Raw genomic sequence first — 25,848 nt, 5'->3', positions numbered from 1 at the left:
CACATAGCTCACATCTTCTGCAAACTGATGTGGTTGGAGACATTGTTGCTAATCCACACCCAAGGTTGCTGTGGAAGCACTGGATTCACAATGCAAGATTGCCTGTCACTTCCATCACTGAACAGAGAAAAACATGACTGTCTGCTTCAGTTAAACATAATCATCTGAATGCCAAGACAGCCCAGTTGATCAGAGGAAATATTAAGAGGGAAACCTAATAAGAAGCACCACATCTGCCAAAGAGTTAAGGGGCCTGAAGGACCACCACAATCTTCTCCAGTTTTAATAGCAGAAAAATCCATTTTTTGATTTTGTTCGTTGCGATCCATTTGTCCATGTTGCATAATAGGAAAACACTCCGAAGATGAATGATCTTTGGACTTCTCCCTAAAGAGTTTGAACTCCGTCCTAACCAAGACCTGCATAACTGAACAGATAATCATGTATAATCATTATTAACATACCCTGAACCATGTGTCTTCATTTCTTCTTGTTGCATAAGGAGAAAGCATTCTGAATAGGAATCACCTTTGGACTCCCTAGAGTTTGAACCCCATCCTAACCAAGACCTGCATAACAGAACTAATAATCCTGTGGAGCCTACATTTATTTTATGAATTTGCAGACATCACTTAGAGCCTGGAACTACAAGTTAAAAACCAAAGTGTGGTGAAGTCAAAAGGCATACTAGCAGAAAATAAAAACAAGAGTACCGTGGGACGGAACAATATAGGCCCGTTGAATGCCATATAGTGTTAAATGCTTTCTTACATTGAAATAAGATCTGCATCATTTAAAGAGTAGTTAGCTGACATGCTATAAAATGTAGGAGAAAATCTCTGGATGACAAATCTTCATATCATGATTATAATTTATTCCAAGTTTCAAACAGATCGATTGAAAAATGAAGGAGATGGTTGCCGGACAAACAAAAGTTTACGCCAGACGGACGGACAGGCGGACAACGCCATACCATAATACTCCCGTCAAATTTGACGGGCATATAATTATCCTTTCAAGGAGAAGCTGAAGAATGTCCAGATTGGGAGATGGAAGAGGACGTTTTTACAGGACTTATCTATTGATGTTTATCACCATTGTTTAGAGTTGGGATTTGGGCTAGGATTGATGTTCTGGAGATTTTTGTATGAAGAACAGTCGAAAGCAGAACCCGGGAGATACCAACAAGGCCGTCAAGGAAACATTGTCAGCAACTGGCAACTGGCAGGAGAAAGCAAACAGTGGAACAACATTGCTCACATGGAATCTTGAATGAGAAACTACTAGCAATAGAAATGTGTGTGAAAGTCAGCTTGATAGTCATTCATCACAGCAGGGTACAGCCTAGATTTACTCTATACCTCATGGTCTGTCAGAAGAATTTTAAGACATTCGAAACCCCTGGGACAGTGAACAAGAGTATTATGTTTCAACAACCCAATACACTACTAGACCACATATCATAAGTCTAGGCCTCATGATATATTGAAAGTATTGGTTCCATTGTTTTAACACATTTGACAACTGTATATTTGAACAATCTTTTTTTCTTGGTAGTCTTTCACTTAAGCAATTTGGAGTTATTTTTGGCCTCATTCAAACTCTTTTTGACACTTTGTCTTGCAATTCTTTAGGAGAATAAAGTTGATTACAGAAATAGTTTGATGGATAAAGAATGGACACTAAATGCCACAATGTGGGAATCACACCTTCGTCATATGGACCGGATGAAGTAATAAATAAAGCTATGTGTCTTTAGCTTGGGTGGGAGAAGGGTGTCCTGTCTGCACATGATCTCCACTGAAGAGTGATACAGAAGCACCTTAACCAATTACTTTAATTGTATTGTGGAATAGGTATTTGGACATTGAGACCAAGACTTACGCTTGTGGGCCACCGTCCGATCTGGTTTTGTGGTGAATGTCATTCCAGGTAACGACCCCATCATGTCCAGTTGTCCTTGACCTTCCAATGGTGAACACCAACTTCCTGTCAAAGGCTATTCTTAACAATCTAGCCACAAGACGACCCTTCTTGTTGTCAGGAAGAAACGCAGGTCTGGTGATACCCTGGTAGTATTTACCTGGGGTAGGATGGTCTGGCTACAAACATAGGAGAGGTTGAAAAAAACATAACTAAAAATTAACAGAACTTCTCAATTCTTACACAATTCTAATCTGAACATAGTCTTGCTTAACCAGACTCTGAATGTCTGCCCTATAGCTACGCCGAACAGAGAGTCTGGTCAAAATCTACGATATCTTTTCGTTAAGTCAGAACGAGGCTTACCAGAAATCTGGTAAATGATTCCATTGGTCAAAGGTAGACACACACTTTTTAACTTTTGAATGCAATATTTGAGTGGCACAAACTTGCATTGAATATTTTAATTCATGAAAAAACTTAGCTGTACATGCATTCCTGAAGTACCGTTTATTCACTATTATTGATAAAAATGCAACTGACAGTTATATGTCTATTTGTACCAATGATATCCTTACTTAGTCTTTTTAAATCCTATTTCTATTATTTATACAAACAAGCAAATTCGTGGAATTTATATCCCCCACTTTCAGGACATATTGTAGGTAAACATTATTGAGGTTAGGTTTAAACATGTGAGTACTAGCTGTTGAGACATAATGTATAGCTTGAAACTTGAAGAAAAACAAGAGGCCCATGGGCCTTAACGGTCACCTGATATATTTATACAGAGAGTTGATTTTGTTTTTAACACGAACAGAAATATTATGTAAAGTGACAAAAAACAACAAGAGACCCAATGGGCCTGCATCGCTCACCTGGTATAAATCTCACACTTGTAACCTTAAAAGTGATCTAAAATAAAGCTACAGGCAAATTAAATCATTATGTTGAACAAATTTTATAGCCTTTATTCTCAGGATGCAACTTGCAAAGTATCAACATCCTGGGACCCATGGTTATTCAGAAGAGGTCGTTTAAAGATTTCAAACAAATTTGACCCCTGTGACCTTGAATATAAGTCAAAGTCATTCACTTTAACAAACATAGTAGTACTTGATTCCAGCATGCTACTGACTAAATATCAACATCCTGAGCCATTTGATTATTCAGAACAAGTTGTTTAAATATTTTGAACATATTTGCATCCGTTTAAACAAACTTGGTAGCCCCTGATCCTAGTATGCTACTGACTAAATATCATCACCCTGGGCATTTTGGTTATTCAGAAGAAGTTGTTTAGAGTTTTTAACATATTTGACCCCTCTGACCTTGAATATGGGTGAAGGTCATTCATTTGAACAAACTTTGTATCCCTTCATGTCAGCATGCTACTGGCCAAATATCATCACCCTGGGCATTTTGGTTTTTGAGAAGAAGTTGTTTAAAGTTTTTAACATATTTGATCCCTGTGACCTTGCATATAGGTAAAGGTCATTCATTTGAACAAACTTTGTAGCCCTACACCCAAGCATGCTACTGGCCAAATATCATCTCCCTGGGCAGTTCGGTTATCGAGAAGATGTTTAAAGTTTTTAACATACTTGACCCCAGTGACCTTGAAAATGAGTGAAGGTCATTAATTTGAACAAACTTTGTAGCCCTTCATCCCAGTTTGCTTCTGGCCAAATATCATCACCATAGGCCTTTCGGTTATTAAGAAGAAGTCGTTTAAAGTAAAATATTGACGCGGGACGCGGGACGGACGAACGGATGACGGACGTCGCGCCACTGCATAAGCTCACTTGGCACTTTGTGCCAGGTGAGCTAATAAAACCACCTTATTCAATATCTAGCATGCAGATTTAAGACTAGGATGTATTTGAAACTAGCACCTCTGTTTCTAAACAAGGAAAATGAAGAAATTTTAGCACACTGACTCCTTTGGGCCCCACCCTACAGCCCTTGGGGGTAAGGCTGGCTCAAAATTTTTAAAGTATCAAACTGTCAGATGGGTTATAATTCCAATCAAGTTATTAACATGTAATATTCAAAGTATCATTTGCCATTATAAACCATAATAAATTTTGCCCCCCCCCCCTCCCCTCCTTCCCCAGGGGGTAAACCTGAGACCCTAGGGTCATAAACCTTAAGACCCTTCCATCTATAAAGAGTGTTTGATTCTACCATATCTAGGTCTTTGAGAAGAAGATTTTTTAAATTTCAGTCAATTCAACCCTTTTTGGCCCCATCCATCAGCCTCTGGGGGTCAGTCAGGGTTCATATGTGCATACCATCAAACTGCTACCCAATAATGATAATGCTAACCCAAATTGAATTACCTCCAATGGCAATTAAACAAATGCTAGTCCAAAATGTGATTTCTCTATATAAACTATAGTAAAGTTTACCCTCTCCCCAGGGGGAAACGTGAGACCCAAGGGTCATGAAATTCACAATTTTGGTAAAGCACCTTAAGACCCTTCCATCTATGAAGAGTAATTGATTCTACTATATCTGGGTCTTGAGGAAAAGATTTTTTAAATTTCAGTCAATTTCGACCCTTTTTGGCCCCACCCATCATCCCCTGGGGGTCAGTCAGGGCTCATATGTGCATACTATCAAACTGCTACCTAATACTGATAATGCTAACCTGAATTGAATTACTTCCAATGGAAATTTAATAAATGTTGGTCCAAAATGTGATTTCCCTATATAAACTATAGTAAAGTTTACCCCCTCCCCAGGGGGAAACGTCAGACCCCAGGGTCAAGAAATTCAAAATTTTGGTAAAGCACCTTAAGACCCTAGCTTCCATCTATGAAGAGTATTTGATTCTACCATATCTGGATCTTGAGAAGAAGATTTTTGAAGTTTTAGTCAATTTGACCTTTTTTGGCCCCGCCCCTAAGGCCCCTGGGGACTTGGGACCAAACCAGCCACTATTTTTGTTGACCTTTGCCAATGGAAGGTTTTTGCAAAATTTCATTGAAATTGGTTCAGGGTTTTTGAGAAGAAGTCGAAAATGTAAATTGTTTACGGACGCATGACAGACGACGCCAGCAAATTCAGGTGATCGCAATAGGTCACTTGAGACTTTGTCTCAGGTGACCTAAAAAGCCTTATCTAATATTTGCTAGAGTTATTACCAAGCGGAAATTTAAACTGTAGATAATGACTTTGCCAAATAGAGTCCGATTGAAGTGGTTGTCAAACTTGGCCGAGCCCTTAATGGTTTACATTTGTTGCAGTTATTGCACGGAAACGGCAGATAATGACGTTTTTCGTTATTCAAGGGGCCATAACTCCGCCAAATAAATTCCGCTGAAAGTGGTCATCAAACTTGGCCGGGCCTTTAAGGCATTTAACCCTGTGACCAAGTTTGAAGAACTCGGTCAACATTTGTTGTAGTTATTGCACGGAAACGAAACGCAGCAGATAATGACGTTTTTCGTTATTCAAGGTGCCATTTCTCTGCAAAAAAATGGCAGAGCCCTTAAGGCATTTAACCCTGTGAATGAGTTTAAAGAAAATCAGTTAAGATTTGTTGAAGTTATTGCACGGAAAAGAAGCGCGGCAGATAATGATGTTTTTCATTATTCAAGGGGCCATAACTCCGCCGAATGGGGTCCGCTGAAATTGTTAACCAAATTAGACTGGGCCCTTAAGGCATTTAACCCTTTGACCAAGTTTGAAGGAAATCGGTTAACATTTGTTGTAGTAATTGCACGGAAACGAAGCGTGACAGACAAGACAGATAGACAGACAGACAGAGGGACAGACCCAAATTAATATCCCCTCGACAAGTTTTTCAATCCAGAGTTAATTCCTTTTTCATGGTATTCATCACTCATTTTAATGTTGTGCATCTATAATTCCAAGATAGCGAAATTGGTCGAATGTAGCTGTATATAGGATTCACTGAATGCATGTCCCAAGTTAGATCCCTGTAGTTTTTGTTTTTCTATGTTGTTTATAATTCTCAAATTTAAAACAACAATAATTCTGTAAAACATCTAGCAGGAAGTGAGTAATGTTGAACCCATCTGTAGAAACGTAATTAAAAATTCTTCCTGATAAAGGTACAATTTACCATAAATCAATGAAATGGTTTTATAATATTTCCAATTTGGTGACGAAATCTGTCGCATGTTTTTGACAATTAATCCTCTATTAATTTAACCGTCAGATTTTTTGCTTCATTTGTAGACTACATGAAAGTGCTTTCACTGGTAAAGCTTTTGTGGAATTAATGTATGTTGCTTAAAGAAATTCTGAAAAAAGGTAAGTTGTCAAACAGAAGTAGTTCAGTTACAGATACCCTACATCGCCTAATGCATAAATAACATTTAATTTACTTATTGGTCACAATTACCCAAGACATACTTACTCCCTGTTTCCCAGAAGGGAAGCTGTAGGTGATGTTGATGATACCACATCCTTCATAACCTGGCAGGGAGCCACCTCGCCAATACGACTTGGTGGTAGTCATGGTCATCGTCCCCGGTGGCTGGTCCCCTGTGATCTTCCCATGGACAGCTCCACACTGGGGACAGGCTGGTTTGTACTTAAACTGCTGGTCTATACACTCTCTACAGAACATGTGACCACACGACAGCTTCTTAGGCTCAGTCATAGTGTCCATACAGATACAGCAGTCCTCTGTGACCTCCAAACCTGCCCCTCGGTCACGTCCGGTCGTGCCAGGGGGGGTCTGACCTTTTTTAACATCCTCTGCCCCCTCATTAACTTTGTTGAATTTCTTTTCAAAAACATCCCTCAATGTCTTTGCTGCTACACTGTCGTTATTGCAGAAATACAGTGTTTTCCTCAAAGTGGTCTTCTCTGCACAGCTTTTACAAATTTTGGCTATCATTTTAGATATACTTATAATTGGAGCAGGATGTCCAGCAATTGTACCTGTTCATGAAATAAATATGAGAAATAAATGTTATTCTTGATTACAAAGATAAATCAATTTTGAAGCATCTTATTCAAACAATGAACAATCTTAATACCTTTAATCATTGATTAATAGGAGATCTAGTAACAAAATGTGGTGTTTTGGGTACTGATATGATTATTTTCAACAAGCTTAACATTGTAACCAATGGGAAATTCGTAGAGAAACTGACCATGCAGGCAGACAAAGATATACCCCCCCCCCCCCCGCTTCATTTTAACTACATATTCAAACATTTGCAGAGGGTATAATACCTCAATCACAAATCCCTTCCTTCCTGCACATCTACATATGGCCATATTCCATGTGCCAAGTTATAAAAAAAAAGTAAAGGAGAAGTTGTGCTTGCAAGGTTTTTTGGAGCAGAAAAAAACGATCCAATCAGCCACGACTCCATCCAAACTCTTGCTCAAACCTGATATCAACAAGAGGCCCAGAGGGCGTATATAGCTCACCTGGAAATGTTAACAAAATTGAAGTTGAAATAGCCAGATGTTGCTGTACATGTATCAAATGGTTGGTCAGGGGTTATATGTATATGCAATTGGACAAAATCCTGTCATTCCTACAGAAAAAGAAGGAAATTGAAGATTTTGCTATGTTTCCATTATTGAACCTGGCCCCTCTGACCCACCATTTACAAAATTAGTTCCCCTTCACCCAAGGATGCTTTGGACCAAATATGGACTCCTCCTACAGAAGAAAAAGAAGATATCTTTAAAGAATTTGCTAAATTACCCCTATTGGGCCCCACCCCTCGAGCTAGCCTACACAGTCAATTTACCTTCCCAATAGGATGCTACTGTTCAAATTTGGTCAAAATACCTTAATTTATCTCAATGGAAGAACAAGAGGCCCATAGGGCCCGTATCGCTCACCTGGATATCTAAGCAATCATGGCAAAAATTCTCCAAATGAGATCCATGGGAATATGCCAGACCCCAATGCCAATTCTTGTAGCATGTCTGTACTAGATTTTTCATGCCCAGCAATTTAATGAATGGTTATGGGGTGGGGATCTTAACTGTTTCCAAGCTGTGACTCAGACACTAGGTCCCTAGGGGTTCGCGGATCGGTAAGACCCCAGAGTCTATTCTAATACCATGACTACTTTTGTCTCTTTATGCCAAGCATTTGTATATATAGTTCTGGGGTGGGGATCTCAATCGTTTCAAAGTTATGACCCAGGGACTATGTCTCAAAGGGTGGGGCCAGACCATAGACCATCCTGGAAGCAAATGTGCATGCTTCTCTTTATACTCAACAATTGTATATATGGTTATACCGTGTACACATGTATAAATGTAGTTAGTTCTTAAGTTCTTATCCACTTGAAAACTGACTCAATTGAACTGAGTTTAAACATGAACCATAATCAAATCATGATCATTACAGGTTTGACGTCCTTGAGAACCCTGTACATATATATAAAGAGTATTAATTACTGTTTCATTTCATGTCAGGTACATTCTGTATACCTGTCTTTGGTACAGGAATCAAAAAGAAAGGGATTTGCATCGGACAATGGGCAATGTTTCGTCTTTTTTTATCATTTAAATAAAATTGGTGCAAAAGTGAGTTTACACATTATTTTTTCCCACTTCAACATTTTCATTTGTTTTACGAAATTTATGGTCAAAATAAAAAGTATATAGATAATACTGAGGTCTTTTTCTACTTTTTTTGTAATTGAAATATGTGGTTATATCTCAGATAAACATCTTTGAGATTTCAGTGTGTCTATATTGTGCACTTTAATTATTACTATGTAAAATAAAGACTCTCAGACTGCCCCCCCCCCCCCCCCCCCCTTACCTTTGGTAATGTAGATCCACACATGTGATAATTATTTGACTTATTTTCCACATTGATAGCTTTGTATGTATAAGGATTTGTCTGTTTTCTATACGGTACATTGATAATTATGAAGTCAACTTGCTTCGTTTTTTACTGATCAAATTTACCCTCCACCAGTAATACAGACGTAGGTTAAATTTGATCACTGTTTGTGTCTTTTCTTGATGAAATAAAAAACTAGAAAATGTCTGTTAGACATAAATGCCCCCGCTGCTATGTGGAATTAGTTTTAGTCTTCTATAAAAAGTTACAACCACTTTGATCTTGATACCCTGAAACATGCACACACACAAGGTTCTACATTTAAAGGTGATAAGTTGATTTTAATATTCATATTTTTTTCTGTATGTTATTACCATCTCCATAACATATTAAATGATCAGTTGATGATTTTCTATATATAGCAACAGTGACCTTGGCCTTGACCTTGGAACCCTGAAACACAACAATGTCCGAAGTATACTCATACTTGACCTTTGCATAGGTTTGACCAAAATCCATGAAATAATGAAGTTGCTAAGTGTTTAAATTGAATTAGTTGATGATTTTCTATCTATAGCAACAGTGACCTTGGCCTTGACCTTGGAACCCTGAAACACAATGGTATACCCATATTTGACCTTTGTATAAAGTTTGACCAAAATCTGTGAAAGAATGAAATTGCTAAGTGTTTAAATTGAATCAGTTGATGATTTTCTATATATAGCAAGTGACCTTGGTCTTGACCTTGGAACCCTGAAACACAACAATGTCCAAAGTATACTCATACTTGACCTTTGCATAAAGTTTGACCAAAATCCATGAAGGAATGAAGTTGCTAAGTGTTTAAATTGAATTAATTGATGATTTTCTATATATATACCAAGTGTGACCTTGGTCTTGACCTTGGATCCCTGAAATACAACGATGTCCAAAGTATACTCATACTTGACCTTTTGATATGTTATTCTTATAAGATATTCAAAGATTAAATAAATATACAATTTTTTCTTTGTGGTAAGCAGATCCTTATCCTTCTCTTTGACGTCTAGTTGCCGCTCTCGATGGGTGTCGAGAATCAACCAATCAAATTCAATCTTTAACCTGATGCACATCACAACAAAATTCAGATATTTTTAAAAAGTGGAATTCTATATAAAGTTATCAGATTTACCTGTGTGATCAAATTTACCAGACTTTCCCCTATTTGATTTTTGGTATAGCTTTCTATTTCAAAATTATAATGAGCTCAAAAATAGAATTCCTGTAGAACTATCTGGCCGGATACCAAAAGTCCTGATAAACTGTATTGGGTTTGGATAACTGTTAACAAGCTATGGTTAGACGTTAGAAGTAAGAAGATATGTTTTGTCTTACCAGTTCCAAAAATTGGTAATGCTACAGATGTAATAGGAAGATGTTTCTTATCAATCGTTGAGATGATATTGTTGTAAGACTGTTCAAGGTCTGTCCAATATTTAAACTGGTCCTCAACGGCAGTATCATTCCATTTAGGTGCAACCACATGTAACACATACTTAAAGTGAGATCGACCCGCTAAAGTGTCCAGTACCTCCGTCAGCTTTGGCTTTCTGTTAGTAAGTCTTAGCTCTGACTGGTCATTTTCTACATACGCTTGTCCAGCTACTCGAGCGATTTCCCTGGCAATACTTCCTGTACTGTCACACTGGACATTCTCGGGACTGACAATGGCATCAGCCTCAACATCCACAATATTTCCATGGACGATGTGAACAGTCAAATTATTATTAATCTGATACTCAAAACATTGACCACGGGATGGTGAACGCTCAAAGTTCTTATGATTATCTATAAAGGATGGACTTGCTGGGTCTACAGATGATCCATCTTCATCTGCAGATACACTGCTGGACCTTTGTAAAACTGGGGTAGTATTCCTCAGAGACACAACAGACGATGAGAAATTGCTTCCACCTCCAGTGCCAGCTCCATAGCTACTTGACCCAGCATTTCCAGCAAAACATTTGGTGAAGGTCGTCTGTATTAGTTCACACATCTGTGTGTCCTTGTCAATGAAGTGTACCTCGGTCAAGGTTGAGCGACTCCGTCTTGATTTACTGTACTCCTCTACTGCTCGGTAGTACTGTTGGGTACAGAGTTCCTTTGGCACCCCAAATATACCTGTGTGAGGAGTAAAGGATGATAAGTATACAAGATCTTTGTTTCATTATTACAACTTTACTGAATCCTGAATTATCATATTGGTATTACTGATTAATTGATCGATGATTAATGAATTTTATACAGTAGCATTATTGATGTTTATGTATAATAAAATAATTTTGGTATAAAATAATTGTTTTAATTGATTAGAAAAACATTTTTATTAACTTCATTGCATGTTTCGAAATTTACATTAAATGCAAGAAATGATCCTATTAAAGTAAGGTCAAACACTAGTTAACATAACTAGAACACTGACAGGTCAGTAAGGGCCGCGTCTTGTGGCAATATACTCCCCATTATCATCAAGAAGCAATCTGCCCATATAGCTGAGCTTTACATTTGACATTTGGACTTCAAAAAGAATTGCATGAAAGCAAAATGTACATTTTACATGTAATTTGATGTGAGTCTTGTTTCCTTCCACCTTCATATTTGCTGGGCTAACAGAAATATAAATACTGATGCAATATTCATTTGTTAGCTTTGATTTGTTTTATTTCACCTTAAATACCTCCTTTATCAAGAGCCAGGGTCAAAGTCAAAGGTCCACTTTGTCTTTGACCTTTAGACACAGATGACCTTGACCTTAACCCCAGTGACCCTGATATGTGGTGTGAGTTGACTTATTCTTTAATTCCGACTTTGCTTCATAATATCATAACAAAATGTTCATCAGTGAAAAATACAAAACTTGACCTTGATCCTGAATCTTTGGATCCCTTAACTGGACCTTAGGTCAGTTGACTTCATGTTAAGTTCTGAACAACTTTGCTTCATAATAACATAAAAAAAATGTTCATCAATAAAAAAAATACAATATTTGACCTTGACATTGACCCAGTGACCTTGACCTTAAGTCAATTGACTCCTTGTTAAATTCCGACCAACATTGCTCTCAAAGTGTCATAATGAAATGTTCACCAGTGAAAAGATCCAAAATTTGACTATGACCTTTGACCCAGTTACCTTGACCTATGGTCAATTGACTTCTTGTTTAATTCCGTCCAACATTGCTTCAAAGTGACATAACGAAATGTTCACCAGTGAAAAGATACTAAATTTGACCTTGACCTCTGACATAGTGACCTTGGCTTTAAGTCAGCTGACTCCTTGTTTAATTCTGACCAACGTTGTTTCATAATGTCTTAAAATGCTCATTAGTGAAAATCTACAAAATTTGACCTTGAACTTTGACTTGACCTCTGACCCGATGACCTTGACCTTTGGTCAGTTGACTCCTTGGTTAATTCTGATTAACATTGCTTCATCATGTCATAACAAAATCTTCATCAGTGAAAAATGCAAAATTTGACCTTGACCTTTGAACCTAATGACCTTGAACTTTGACCTCGACTTTTTACCTCAGTGTATCTCTTTGTTTAATTGCGACAACTTTGCTTCATAATGTCATAAAATGCTAATTAGTGAAAAGCTACAAAATTTGACCTTGACCTTTTGTCAGTTGATTCCTTGTTCAATTCTGATCAACTTTGCTTCATCATGTCATAACAAAATGTTCATCAGTGAGAAGATGCAAAATTTGACCTGGACATTTGAACCTAATGACCTTGACCTTTGACCTCGACTTTTTACCTCAGTGTGTATTTTGACCAAGTTTCATGTAAATCGGTCAATAAATACCAAAGTTATCAGCCAGGAACAAAATTTGTGTAAGGACGGACAGACAAAGTGATTACTAAAGGGCACCGGTATCGCCGATTCCAATACAGGGCCCTAATTAATATCTTTATTTAAATCATACTTCAATTAAATATCTAATTTCTAAAACTGACACTACATTGTGATTTCATTCATACTCTTTTTCATCTGTACATTTTTGTTGAGGTACCTGAGCTAATAGCAGGTATAGCTATAGACTTGTAGTTTTGGATGTCTGCCTCCTCCAAACTGTTCTTGACAGCAGTCGTTAAATGGTCCAGACATGTTCGCTTCTGGTCTTGACCATAGTCGTACCACCTTGGGCCTACACTGTGGATAACACCCTTGTACTTCAGGTTACCAGCAGTGGTAGTACACACCTCTCCAACACTCAGGGGTCCATACCTGGCTATGTAGTCCCTACTCTCCCGCTCAAAGTCGTAACCAGCTGCATTAGATATCACACAGGCCACTCCCCCTCCATGTTGTAAATCGCCATTGGCAGCGTTCACAATACAGTCCACATCAAGATGAAGGATACTGGCAGGATAAACTCGTACTAACAGTCCTTCTTGTGTAGTAAAGTCTTTAGGACTAACACTACCATAACCAGCCGTAGATTGAGTTTTCCATGATGACTGGCTCGCAGTGAATGACTGACTAAATCTGTGTCTATCTGTTGAAGTGCCGTCCCCTTTGTTTTGCTGAAGTGGTGTGTTGTCAAACCGCCTATTTCTCCGTGTTTCTGTCTGCTTTATCCTGCCTAATCCCAATGAGATCTTGTGCTTTGCTGTCTGTAGCTGACTGTAGGATTGAGCCATTAAATGGACCATGCTATGTTCATCTTTTTCAAGTTGATAGCAGAAAACTCCATCAACAGACTTGTGAATCTGTTTAATAGTTCCTTTGACTTTTGGTTCCTCAGCTGGACTGAAGGAGACATCATCTTTGTTCATTATCTCTATGTGCTTCAACTTGCTTTCAATGCAAAGTTGTATGGCCTTCTTATCACTCTTTTCATTGCAAGATACCTGAAGCATGCCATCTCTGTAATGTACAGCTTGTTGATCCATTGATCCATCTCTACAGCAGAAAAACTGAAGAGCCAGAAAGTTTTCTTCTGGCATTACCATATTGATATCTGATACATGTTCAAAGTCATCCGGTGGAGAGCTGAAATGATCACTGGTGTCATCAACTCTGATGCTATTTTGAAGATTTGATTGAAGTTCATCATCAAATTTCTGCAGACTAGAAAGATCCTTGCAAACTATTTGTCCATCCTTATTCACATCACCATGTTTTTCCACTACTGTCTCCCATTGAGAGGCCTTTAATATTCCCTCATTCACAACAGCTTCTATGGTTTCAAAAACCTGAAATAAACAGATTAATACTAACTTCATTTTTTGTTTAATAGGACAAAGACATGTCATTTGTGAAAGAAAAAAAACAATACTATTTTAGGCTAAAATACTTATATCAACCGTTTCTATAATGGAAAAGTAGCACTTTTATTATTTAAATTATGCAGCCATTTCCATGATGGGAAAACCCTTGAACTGAAGCAATTAGCTGTTATCATGTTTTTATTTTCCATTTTCAGCATTTAAAAAAAAATATACTTGAAATGAATACTGAAACTAGACATTTGTAAGAAGCTTTAATTTTGTTTTGAATAACATTGGATGTTTAGGTCCCAAGAACGTAGGATGTTTCACAGTAAAATTATTTTGATATTCATAAATACATGTATGTGTATAAGGTTATAGGGTGGGAATCTTAAACTTGTCCATGTCCTGGGAATGAGTACTTAGGGGAGACACCTTTCCCAAGGCTAAATCTGGTAGCATGTCTGTATTTGTTTCTTCATGCAAAGTACAAGTAATAAAGATGGTTACAAGATGGGGACCTCAACCATTTTAACTTATGACCAAAAAGGACTCATGTGGCTTTGAAAGTAGGTCAAGGTCACTCATGTGAGGAAACTCTATCCTGGAGGTACCTGCTATTTAAAGGGGCTATTTAGTCAAATAATTAATACCCTTAAGATAGATTAAATATTGAGAATATAGATCTCCTACCGAAAGTTTACGTAGTTGATAATAACATAACCTGAGCCAACGTCTAGTGTGGTCAGTTTTATTTTTTGGGAAAGCAGATGATATTATCTCCTTGCATTGCTGGCTGGGTTTAATACGTCAGTCAGCCAGGGAACAATATTTTACAAACACGTGTAGTAATAATAATCGATCATTTATTGCATATTGTCCTTGTTATGCACCCTACATTTATATATTATATCTAACTATTGGAATGGTCAAATATCATGACGCTAGTAAGCCTTCCGGAAAAAAAGTCTTTTAAAGATTTTAAAATATTGGACTCCTGTGCCTTTTAATAAAGGTTAAATCAAAGCTAACTAATTTGATTAAAAAGTCAATCTATGAGTGACCCTGTATTGTGAAACCTTGGTTGAAATAATAGGGGAAACATATCATTGTGTCAAGTCTAGCAGCTTGTTGAAGTTATCTTGAAATGTGCTGGACGATATGCTTAAGAAACGACAAATTTATGTATTTGTTTCTGTGGTGATAGGAAGATATTGAAAATGAAAACTCATTAAATTAGCTAAAGGCATAACTAAACTACGAGATTTGTATGCATATAAAGTTTAATAAAGTTATCTTTGAGATATGGTCCACAAAATATAACTTTCATTTTTAGCCATTAATTTGTTTCCATGCCATGGTAACAGAAAAATACCAAATAAATTAAACATCCTAGTAGAAAGGACTATTAAACAACTAGATTGATGCAAATAGAAAGTTTTACAAAGTTATCTTGAATGGTTTTCTGGCTCGTAGTCTGTATCTATGGTAACAGGAAAAATATCAAAAATAAACACACCACCATAGTCAAAGGCATTGATAATGTTATTGTAAACTTTTGTTAAGTTGTAAAGTTTCACAGATATAAGTTCATTTAAGTTTAAAGTACCAGTTATATTAAGAGATATGCTCTGGAAACAACAAATTTGCAACCCTGACAAGTTGTTTCTATGGTACAGAATATGTCAAAATTTAAATTACCCTAACAGCAAAGGGCACTATATTTGTGTAATTAGAATTTTTTGTTAAGTCATCTCTAACAGTTTCTGACATATGCTCCGAAAAACTACAAATTTGGCATTTCATGCTATTTGTTTCCATGGCAACAGGAAAAAAAAAAAAAAAAAAAAAAAAAAGAACATTGCAACACCAAAAGACACAATTAGACAACTGGAATATCATGTACATACAAAGTTTCATGAAGTTATCTTGAAAGGTTTTCGAGTTATAGCCCAGAAACCCTAGATGCACAGACGAGCAGACAAACAGATGGACGGAACCCGTTTGTACATCTTCCCGCCAATTTCATTTGACGATGGATAATACGGGAGTAATCTTTTGAATATTTATCATATTCCCAATTTTGGTCCCATCCCTGCTCTGAAAAAAGTGTCACATCCTTCATTTATAGAAATATAATCCCGGTATCAGCCAGCCAATAAATCCCCCCTTGTTACTAATACAGATAGGGGGAAAGAATCAGCTAGCCAATAGTTTCCCCTTTTTTGCTAACACAGAGAGGGGGAGTGAATCAGCTAGCCAATAGTTTCCCCCCTGGTTACTAATATAGAGAGGGGGAAAATAATCAGCTAGCCAATAGTTTCCCCCTAGTTGCTAGCACAGAGAGGGGGAAAGAATCAGCTAGCTAATATTTTCCCCCTAGTTGCTAACACAGAGAGGAGGAAAGAATCAGCTAGCCAATAGTTTCCCCCTAGTTGCTAACACAGAAAGGGGGAAAGAATCAGCTAGCCAATAGTTTTCCCCTAGTTGCTTACATAGAGAGGGGGAAAGAATCAGCTAACCAATAGTTTCCCCCTAGTTGCTTACATAGAGAAAGGGAAAGAATCAGCTAGCCAAGTTTCTCCCTTAGTTACTAATTGAGAGGGGAAAGAAATAGCTAGCCAATAGCTTCTCCATAGTTGTTAACACAGAGAGGGGGAAAGAATCAGCTAGCCAATAGTTTCCCCCAAGTTGCTTACAAAGAGAGGGGGAAAGAATCAGCTAGCCAATAGTTTCTCCCTAGTTGCTAACACAGAGAGGGGAAAAGAATCAGCTAACCAATAAGTTCCCCTCAAATAACATATACAGAGGGGGGAAAGAATCAGCTAGCCAATAGTTTTACCCTAGTTGCTTACATAGAGAGGGGGAAAGAATCAGCTAGCCAATAGTTTTCCCCTAGTTGCTTACATAGAGAGGGGGGAAAGAATCAGCTAGCCAATAGTTTTACCCTAGTTGCTTACATAGAGAGGGGGAAAGAATCAGCTAACCAATAGTTTTCCCCTAGTTGCTTACATAGAGAGGGGGGAAAGAATCAGCTAGCCAATAGTTTCTCCCTAGTTGCTAACACAGAGAGGGGAAAAGATAGCCAATAGTTTCCCCTCAAATAACATATACAGAGGGGGGTAAGAATCAGCTAACTAATAGTTTCCCCCTAGTTGCTGACATAGAGAGGGGGGAAAGAATCAGCTAGCCAATAGTTTTCCCCTAGTTGCTTACATAGAGAGGGGGGAAAGAATCAGCTAGCCACTAGTTTCCCCTCAAATAACATATACAGAGGGGGGTAAGAATCAGCTAACTAATAGTTTCCCCCTAGTTGCTGACATAGAGAGGGGGGAAAGAATCAGCTAGCCACTAGTTTCCCCTCAAATAACATATACAGAGGGGGGTAAGAATCAGCTAACTAATAGTTTCCCCCTAGTTGCTTAGATAGAGAGGGGGGAAAGAATCAGCTAGCCACTAGTTTCCCCTCAAATAACATATACAGAGGGGGGAAAGAATCAGCTAGCAAATAGTTTCCCCCTAGTTGCTAACACAGAGAGGACAAAGAATCAGCTAGCCAATAGCTTCTCCATATTTGTTAACACAGAGAGGGGGAAAGAATCAGCTAGCCAATAGTTTTCCCCTAGTTGCTTACATAGAGAGGGGGAAAGAATCAGCTAGCCAATAGTTTCCCCTCAAATAACATATACAGAGGGGGGAAAGAATCAGCTAACTAATAGTTTCCCCCTAGTTGCTTACATAGAGAGGGGGGAAAGAATCAGCTAGCCAATAGTTTCACCTCAAATAACATATACAGAGGGGGGAAAGAATCAGCTAGCCATTAGTTTCCCCCTAGTTACTTACACAGAGAGAGGGAAAGAATCAGCTAGCCAATAGTTTTCCCCTAGTTGCCTACATAGAGAGGGGGAAAGAATCAGCTAGCCAATAGTTTCCCCTAAAATAACATATACAGAGGGGGGAAAGAATCAGCTAGCCAATAGTTTCCCCCTAGTTACTTACACAGAGAGAGGGAAAGAATCAGCTAGCCAATAGTTTCCCCCTAGTTGCTTACATAGAGAGGGGGAAATAATCAGCTATTTATACAGAGAGTTGATTTTGTTTTTAACATGAACAGAAATATTATTCAAAGTGACAAAAACCAATAAAACCACCTTATACAGTATCAAGCATACAGATTTCAGACTAAAAAGTATTTGAAACTAGCGCCTCTGATTCTAAACAAGGAAAAATGAAGAAATTTTAGCACACTGACTCCTTTGAGCCCCACCCTACAGCCTTTGGGGGTAGGGCTGACTCAAATTTTTCAAAGTATCAAACTGTCAACTCAAGGTTATAATTCCAATCAAGTTATTAACATGTAATATTCAAAGTATCATTTGCCATTATAAACCATAATAAATTTTGCCCCCCCCCCCTCCTCCTCCTTCCCTAGGGGGTAATTAAAAAATATAAACGTGAGACCCTAGGGTCATAAACCTTAAGACCCTTCCATCTATGAAGAGTATTTGATTCTACCATATCTGGGTCTCGAGAAGATTTTATTTTAAATTTCAGTCAATTCAACCCTTTTTGGCCCCACCCATCAGCCCCCGGGGGTCAGTCAGGGCTCATATGTGCTTATTATCAAACTGCTACCTAATATTGATAATGCTAACCCAAATTGAATTACTTCCAATGGAAATTAAACAAATGTTGGTCCAAAATGTGATTTCCCTATATAAACTATAGTAAAGTTTACCCCCTCCCCAGGGGGAAACATGAGACCCCAGGGTCAAGAAATTCACAATTTTGGTAAAGCACCTTAACTCATTCACCCCTGAAGACACATTTGAACTCCTCCAATTCAAAGGTTGGAATAGTTCATTAGGAAATTTCAGGGGTGAATGAGTTAAGACCCTTCCATCTATAAAGAGTATTTAATTCTACCATATCTCGGTCTTGAGAAGATTTTTTTTTAAATTTCAGTCAATTCAACCCTTTTTTGCCCCACCCATCAGCCCCTGGGGGTCAGTCAGGGCTCATATGTGCATACTATCAAACTGCTACCTAATACTGATAATGCTAACACAAATTGAATTACTTCCAATGGATATTAAACAAATGTTGGTCCAAGATGTGATTTCCCTATATAAACTATAGTAAAGTTTACCCCCTCCCCAGGGGGAAACATGAGACCCCAGGGTCAAGAAATTCACAATTTTGGTAAAGCACCTAAGACCGTTCCATATATTAAGAGTATTTGATTCTACCATATTTGAGTCTTGAGAAGAAGATTTTTGTAATTTTTATCAATTTGACCCTTTTTGGCATGCCCCTCAGACCCCTGGGGGCTTGGGACTAAACCAGCCACTATTTTTTTTGACCTTTGTCCATGGAAGGTCCCTGCAAAATTTCATTGAAATTGGTTTAGGAGTTTTGGAGAAGAAGTCGAAAAGGTAAATTGTTTACGGACGAATGACAGACGACGATGGACAAAAGGCGATCGCAATAGGTCACTTGAGACTTTGTCTCAGGTGACCTAAAAAGGGGAAAGAATCAGCTAACCAATAGTTTCCCCCTAGTTGCTTACAAAGAGAGGGAAAAGAATCAGCTAGCCAATAGTTTCCCCCTAGTTGCTTACATATAGAGGGGGAACGAATCAGCTAACCAATAGTTTCCCCCTTAGTAACTAATAGAGAGGGGGAAAGAATCAGCTAGCCAATAGTTTCTCCCTAGTTGCTAACACAGAGAGGGGAAAAGAATCAGCTAACCAATAGTTTCCCCCTTAGTTACTAATAGAGAGGGGGAAAGAATCAGCTAGCCAATAGTTTCCCCCTAGTTGCTAACACAGAGAGGGGAAAAGAATCAGCTAACCAATAAGTTCCCCCTAGTTGCTACCACAGAGAGGGGGGAAGAATCAGCTAGCCAATAGTTTCCCCCTTAGTTACTAATAGAGAGGGGGAAAGAATCAGCTAGCCAATAGTTTCCCCCTAGTTGCTAACACAGAGATGGGGAAAAGAATCAACTAACCAAGAGTTTCCCCCTAGTTGCTACCACAGAGAGGGGGGAAGAATCAGCTAGCCAATAGTTTCCCCTTTAGTTACTAATAGAGATGGGGAAAGAATCAGCTAGCCTATAGTTGTCCCCCCCTAGTTGCTTACACAGAGAGGTTGAAAGAATCAGCTAGCCAATAGTTTCCCCCTAGTTGCTAACACAGAGATGGGGAAAGAATCAGCTAGCCAATAGTTCCCCCTAGTTGCTTACACAGAGAGGGGGGAAGAATCAGCTAGCCAATAGTTTCCCCCTAGTTGCTAACACAGAGAGGGGGAAAGAATCAGCTAGCCTATAGCTTCTCCATAGTTGTTAACAGAGAGGGGGAAATAATCAGCTAGCCAATAGTTTCCCCCTAGTTGCTTACACAGAGAGGGGGAAAGAATCAGCTTATCAATAGTTTCCCCTTAGTTGCTTACACAGAGAGGGGGAAAGAATCAGCTTACCAATAGTTTCCCCCTAGTTGCTTACACAGAGAGGGGGAAAGAATCAGCTAGCCAATAGCTTCTCCCTAGTTGCTTACACAGAGAGGGGGAAATAATCAGCTAACCAATAGTTTCCCCAAAGTTGCTTACACAGAGAGGGGGAAGAATCAGCTAGCCAATAGTTTCCCCCTAGTTGCCAACACAGAGAGGGGGAAATAATCAGCTAGCTAATAGTTTCCCCCTAGTTGCTTACACAGAGAAGGGGAAAGAATCAGCTAGCCAATAGTTTCCCCCTAGTTGCTAACATAGAGAGGGGGAAAGAATCAGCTAGCCAATAGTTTCCCCCCAAATAACATATACAGAGGGGGAAATTAAGAACTTATATATAACTCAGCTAGACTATTTCTTCCCCTAGCCGATTTTTTCCTCAGGGAAACTTTAAGACGGGGAAAGAAATGACTTCTACATCGGATAGAGGCTTTGCAAAAGATTCTGATATATTTAATCACATTAAAATCCCTTTTCAATACTGAAAGACCGTTTAAAAAAAAAAATCTTTTTAAAGGAAAAATAAGGAAAGCAAAGACATTGACATGTTCTTGGCCAAAGAATCTGATATACACAAATATATCTATAATGAAGTAAAAAACCCTTATCCTGTACTGAAGGAGTTTTCTAAAATTATTTGTCAGATCTGAATCATTGCTTTTCAAATAGTTTTACTTGTTGTTCAGTTTCTATTAATAGCATTGCCCCCACTCATTAAACCACAGAATTCAAATATAATCACTTACATCATTATCCTGAACAGAAAACACTTGTTTGCCCTCTTTCTGCATAGGCTGCTGAACTGGACTGTGTCTAGCCTGGGTATTAACTCCTGTTTTGTCCATGTCTCCCTTTTGTCCATTGTTTTCATGGTTACCATAATGGCCACTAGTGGCACCCTGTACTCGACCGTCTCCAGTATAGGTTTGGTTACCATGATGGCCACTAGTGGCACCCTGTACTCGACCGTCTCCAGTATAGGTTTGGTTACCATGATGGCCACCAGTGGCACCCTGTACTCGACCGTCTCCAGTATAGGTTTGGTTACCATGATGGCCACCAGTGGCACCCTGTACTCGACCGTCTCCAGTATAGGTTTGGTTACCATGATGGCCACCAGTGGCACCCTGTACTCGACCGTCTCCAGTATAGGTTTGGTTACCATGATGGCCACCAGTGGCACCCTGTACTCGACCGTCTCCAGTATAGGTTTGGTTACCATGATGGCCACCAGTGGCACCCTGTACTTGACCGTCTCCAGTATAGGTTTGGTTACCATGATGGCCACCAGTGGCACCCTGTACTCGACCGTCTCCAGTGTAAGTTTGGTTATCATGATGACCACCAGTGGCACCCTGTACTTTACCGTCTCCAGTGAAAGTTTGGTTGCCACGAAGGCTCCTAGTGTCATCCTGGTTATTAGTTTCTGAGCAGAATTTTTCCAGGACATTTTCGATGTCTCTCTTGTCTGCAACCACTGTGACTTTAAACCCAGAATCAGACTTCTTCATGTATCTTACAATCTTCCATGGGCATTTGCTTGTATCTGAAAAGAAAATATTGAAGGTGAAAATATTATTAAACATACAGTGCATTTCTCTTAATAATGTGATCTTTGCGACATTTATGAACAAAATGTATATTTTTTTAACAGAAATTTGTTCCTGCTCAAGGTCATTTTGCCAAGGGTCAATTTGTTTTAGATTTCCTTGCTAGAAACTTAATACAGACAGACATGTTTTTCATTTTTTATTTTATACTTTTTACTCCTTAAAAATCATTTTTAATATTGAAAGAATAAAAATAGATGTTGCATACAATATAATTGAGGAGAAGTCATAATATATGACGAAATAAAATATTTGTATTGTCTATAAAAGCTTCAATGTTCATTAATTACATAAAAAACATTTTTAGCAAAACACCTTTTAACTGTTTCATTTTTAATAGTGTCTGTCCACTCTGTACCAAAACGGCTTTTGAAACAAAAAATTGATGAAGTAACATATTTTATTAACAGAAATTTAAAGTACATTCGTCTCAGCTTAAGATCATTTCTGTTAAAATGCTGGAGCCTGAGGATCACCATATTTTCTAGATAGCCCAGTTTGAAAAGTAATTTGGCCAGACACATGTTTTGTAGACTTTTCTTATTCCTTAGATATTGCTCTCATGATTTAAAGAACAAAAAAGGATCTTTTACACATAAAAGCGAGGGATGGCCTGTAATTTTTCCAATTCATGACCCAAGCACTCAAAAAAAACAACAACTGGTCTACATATATTACATCCAAGTTTCATGACTCTAGACTGTAGGACTCTTTACAAAATGTTCAACTTATTTATTTGACCCCTGTGACCTTCAAAGAATGAAAAGATCATTTATATGAGGAATCATAATAGCAATTCTTCCCAGGTACTTACTGACCAAATATCAGGCCCCTGAGGCTTTTATTTTTCAAAATGAAATTGTAGAATGAAAAATGTCGACGGACAAATGGATGGAGAATGAAAGTTGCATCATACCATAAGCCTACATATAGGCAAAAACATTTCATTCATACTGAACAAGTAGTCTTTTAAATATTTATCTGTATCATATCTCACATAAGAAGCCATACATCTGATAAAGCATTAATCCACTTGGTCCCTGGATGCTTTATGCAAAATTAGGTTTAAATCCTATAAGGATTAGTCATTTGAAGCATTTGAACCTTCAGAATAGCACACTTTTCAGTTATAAAACATTGAATCTCCTTGGCCGAGGAGTTGCGCTTACTTAATTTACATAAAATATGACCATCTTAAACTAGTTACTGGTATATATGTATAGTCTGAGCATTACGGAGGATTATAATTCTGATTTAGAAATGCCCTAAATTCAAATTGTAGACCTTGAATCTGGCCCTTTAGGTATTCATAAACTTCAATCATACAGAACATGGACACCTTGTGATGTTGTTGACCTAACAATAAGTGCAGTTGTTCCAGAGTAGTAGACTTTTGAAGATTAATTCGCCTCATAAAATGAGTCCTTTATTGGGTCTTAGCCACTTAGCCTTACCCCCCCCAACAGCAGGCAAACACTGTGCCTTGGCATAAGATCAATGATACTTTGGACCAGGTAAGTAAAATATTACCAAACTGTTTTATAAATAATCTTACCTGCACTAAAAAGAGAAAGTTTCTTTAAGAATGCAAAATGGCCATGTTCCTGTGATTCTATTTTTGACTCCTTGCACGCTAGAAAACAATTGAAGTCCTCTGTTGACTTAACAAGTATTTTGATTTCCTGCAAGTACTTGTTATACTCTTTAACTTCCAAAACTGCTCTCTTGATCATCTTTGCTTGGTCCTTGCATGTCAGTTCTTCTGCAGTTAAAGTAGTAAACATAACAATTTGATTGTATGTGTGAAAATTGGAAAAAAAGCGAACAATTTATGTAAAAACTCACCATTCCAAAATTCAAAATGTAAAAATATGCTTTTTACATGCAATGAAAATATAACAAATGGTAAATAGAGCCTTTGTCGCTTAAATGTTTCTAATTGTTATCCGAACTAGAAAATAATTTTTAAATATTTCTGACAATTTGAGACATCATACCCTTTAGCAGGTATTAAAGATAGCTTCATTTACAGAAATACATTCAAAATTTGTCAATCTTTGTTGAAGAAGTTGTCTTTATAAGATTTACTCTCTAAAATGCATTTATACAACATGTAATACCCCTAATGTATCATACCTTAATCTTAGTCAAAAGCAATATCCTCTAATATCCATGATGTAGAATTTTTAATGGTTTAACTGTATTTCCCCTAATGGTCTGGACCCTTTGCACTCAGTACGTGACATACCCTTTACTTATGCAAATTTGAAATTTCTTGATTAATGGATGTTGCATATCAAATTCAGTCAAATACCTCAAGGTATTCTAAAGATATAGTCTTTTAAATGAAAATTTGATGGACAATGGTGAGATATGATGCTTTGCCAGGCCATAATTTGCTGTTTTGGCCCACATAAACGACAATTACTTTTTGAAAATGGGTCCTGCAAGGGCACCACAACAAATCCCATAGATGTGATTCTCTCTTCCGAAGTGATTTCCAATGCAGCTTTGATTCCTTTTGTGAATTTGTCATCTGTATCACATAGAGTCCTGATACGAAGGTAATACTGGGAGTCCTTCGTGATCCATTCCTTGGTGCAGCTGCTATGACGTAACTTTTCATACTGTGGATCTGAAATAGGATTTGGTCATACATTAAATAACTCCTGATGCTGTGGATCTGCAATAGTATTTAGTCATACAACATAAGAAATCTTCAAAATCTTCAAAAAATAATTCAAAAATTAAATATACCGGTCATTTTTTTTAACGAGGAATCTATATACATTATGTATAACTCCTGATGCTGTGGATCTGAAATAGGATTTGGTCATACATTAAATAACTCCTGATGCTGTGGATCTGCAATAGTATTTAGTCATACAACATAAGAAATCTTCAAAATCTTCAAAAAATAATTCAAAAATTAAATATACCGGTCATTTTTTTTTTTTAACGAGGAATCTATATACATTATGTAACTCCTCATGCTGTGGATCTGAAATATGGTTTGGTCATACATTATGTAACTCCTCATGCTGTGCATCTGAAATACGGTTTGGTCATACATTATGTAACTCCTGATGCTGTGGATCTGAAATAGTCTGGTCATACATGATGTATAACTCCTGATGCTGTGGATCTGAAATATGGTTTGATCATACATTATGTATAACTCCTGATGATGTGGATCTGAAATACGGTTTGATCATACATTATGTAACTCCTGATGCTGTGGATCTGAAATACGGTTTGGTCATACATTATGTAACTCCTGATGCTGTGGATCTGAAATACGGTTTGGTCATACATTATGTAACTCCACATGCTGTGGATCTGAAATACGGTTTGGTCATACATTATGTATAACTCCTGATGCTGTGGATCTGAAATACGGTTTGGTCATACATTATGTATCTCCTCATGCTGTGGATCTGAAATACGGTTTGGTCATACATTATGTAACTCCTCATGCTGTGGATCTGAAATACGGTTTGGTCATACATTATGTATAACTCCTGATGCTGTGGATCTGAAATACGGTTTGGTCATACATTATGTAACTCCTCATGCTGTGGATCTGAAATACGGTTTGGTCATACATTATGTATAACTCCTGATGCTGTGGATCTGAAATACGGTTTGGTCATACATTATGTATCTCCTCATGCTGTGGATCTGAAATACGGTTTGGTCATACATTATGTAACTCCTCATGCTGTGGATCTGAAATACGGTTTGGTCATACATTA

The 25,848-nt window shown here is 37.8% G+C and overlaps 1 protein-coding gene across 1 annotated transcript in view; it reads right to left on the bottom strand.

Annotated features, from left to right (window-relative positions):
* LOC110451630 overlaps positions 1-25,848 on the bottom strand; it is a 101,626-nt gene that overhangs the window by 10,823 nt on the left and 64,955 nt on the right. Inside the window, exons 10-16 of the mRNA XM_021499748.1 lie at positions 24,522-24,728; positions 23,649-23,855; positions 21,230-22,029; positions 12,780-13,965; positions 10,100-10,885; positions 6,314-6,843; positions 1,885-2,102 (exon numbers count right to left, since the gene is read on the bottom strand). Coding sequence (XP_021355423.1) covers positions 1,885-2,102; positions 6,314-6,843; positions 10,100-10,885; positions 12,780-13,965; positions 21,230-22,029; positions 23,649-23,855; positions 24,522-24,728 — 3,934 coding nt within the window. The remainder of the gene's footprint in view (positions 1-1,884; positions 2,103-6,313; positions 6,844-10,099; positions 10,886-12,779; positions 13,966-21,229; positions 22,030-23,648; positions 23,856-24,521; positions 24,729-25,848) is intronic.

This window comes from Mizuhopecten yessoensis, unplaced genomic scaffold, assembly GCF_002113885.1.
Source record: "Mizuhopecten yessoensis strain PY_sf001 unplaced genomic scaffold, ASM211388v2 scaffold6135_2, whole genome shotgun sequence".
NCBI lineage: Eukaryota > Metazoa > Mollusca > Bivalvia > Pectinida > Pectinidae > Mizuhopecten > Mizuhopecten yessoensis.
This window is presented reverse-complemented; position numbering and strand designations above follow the sequence as displayed.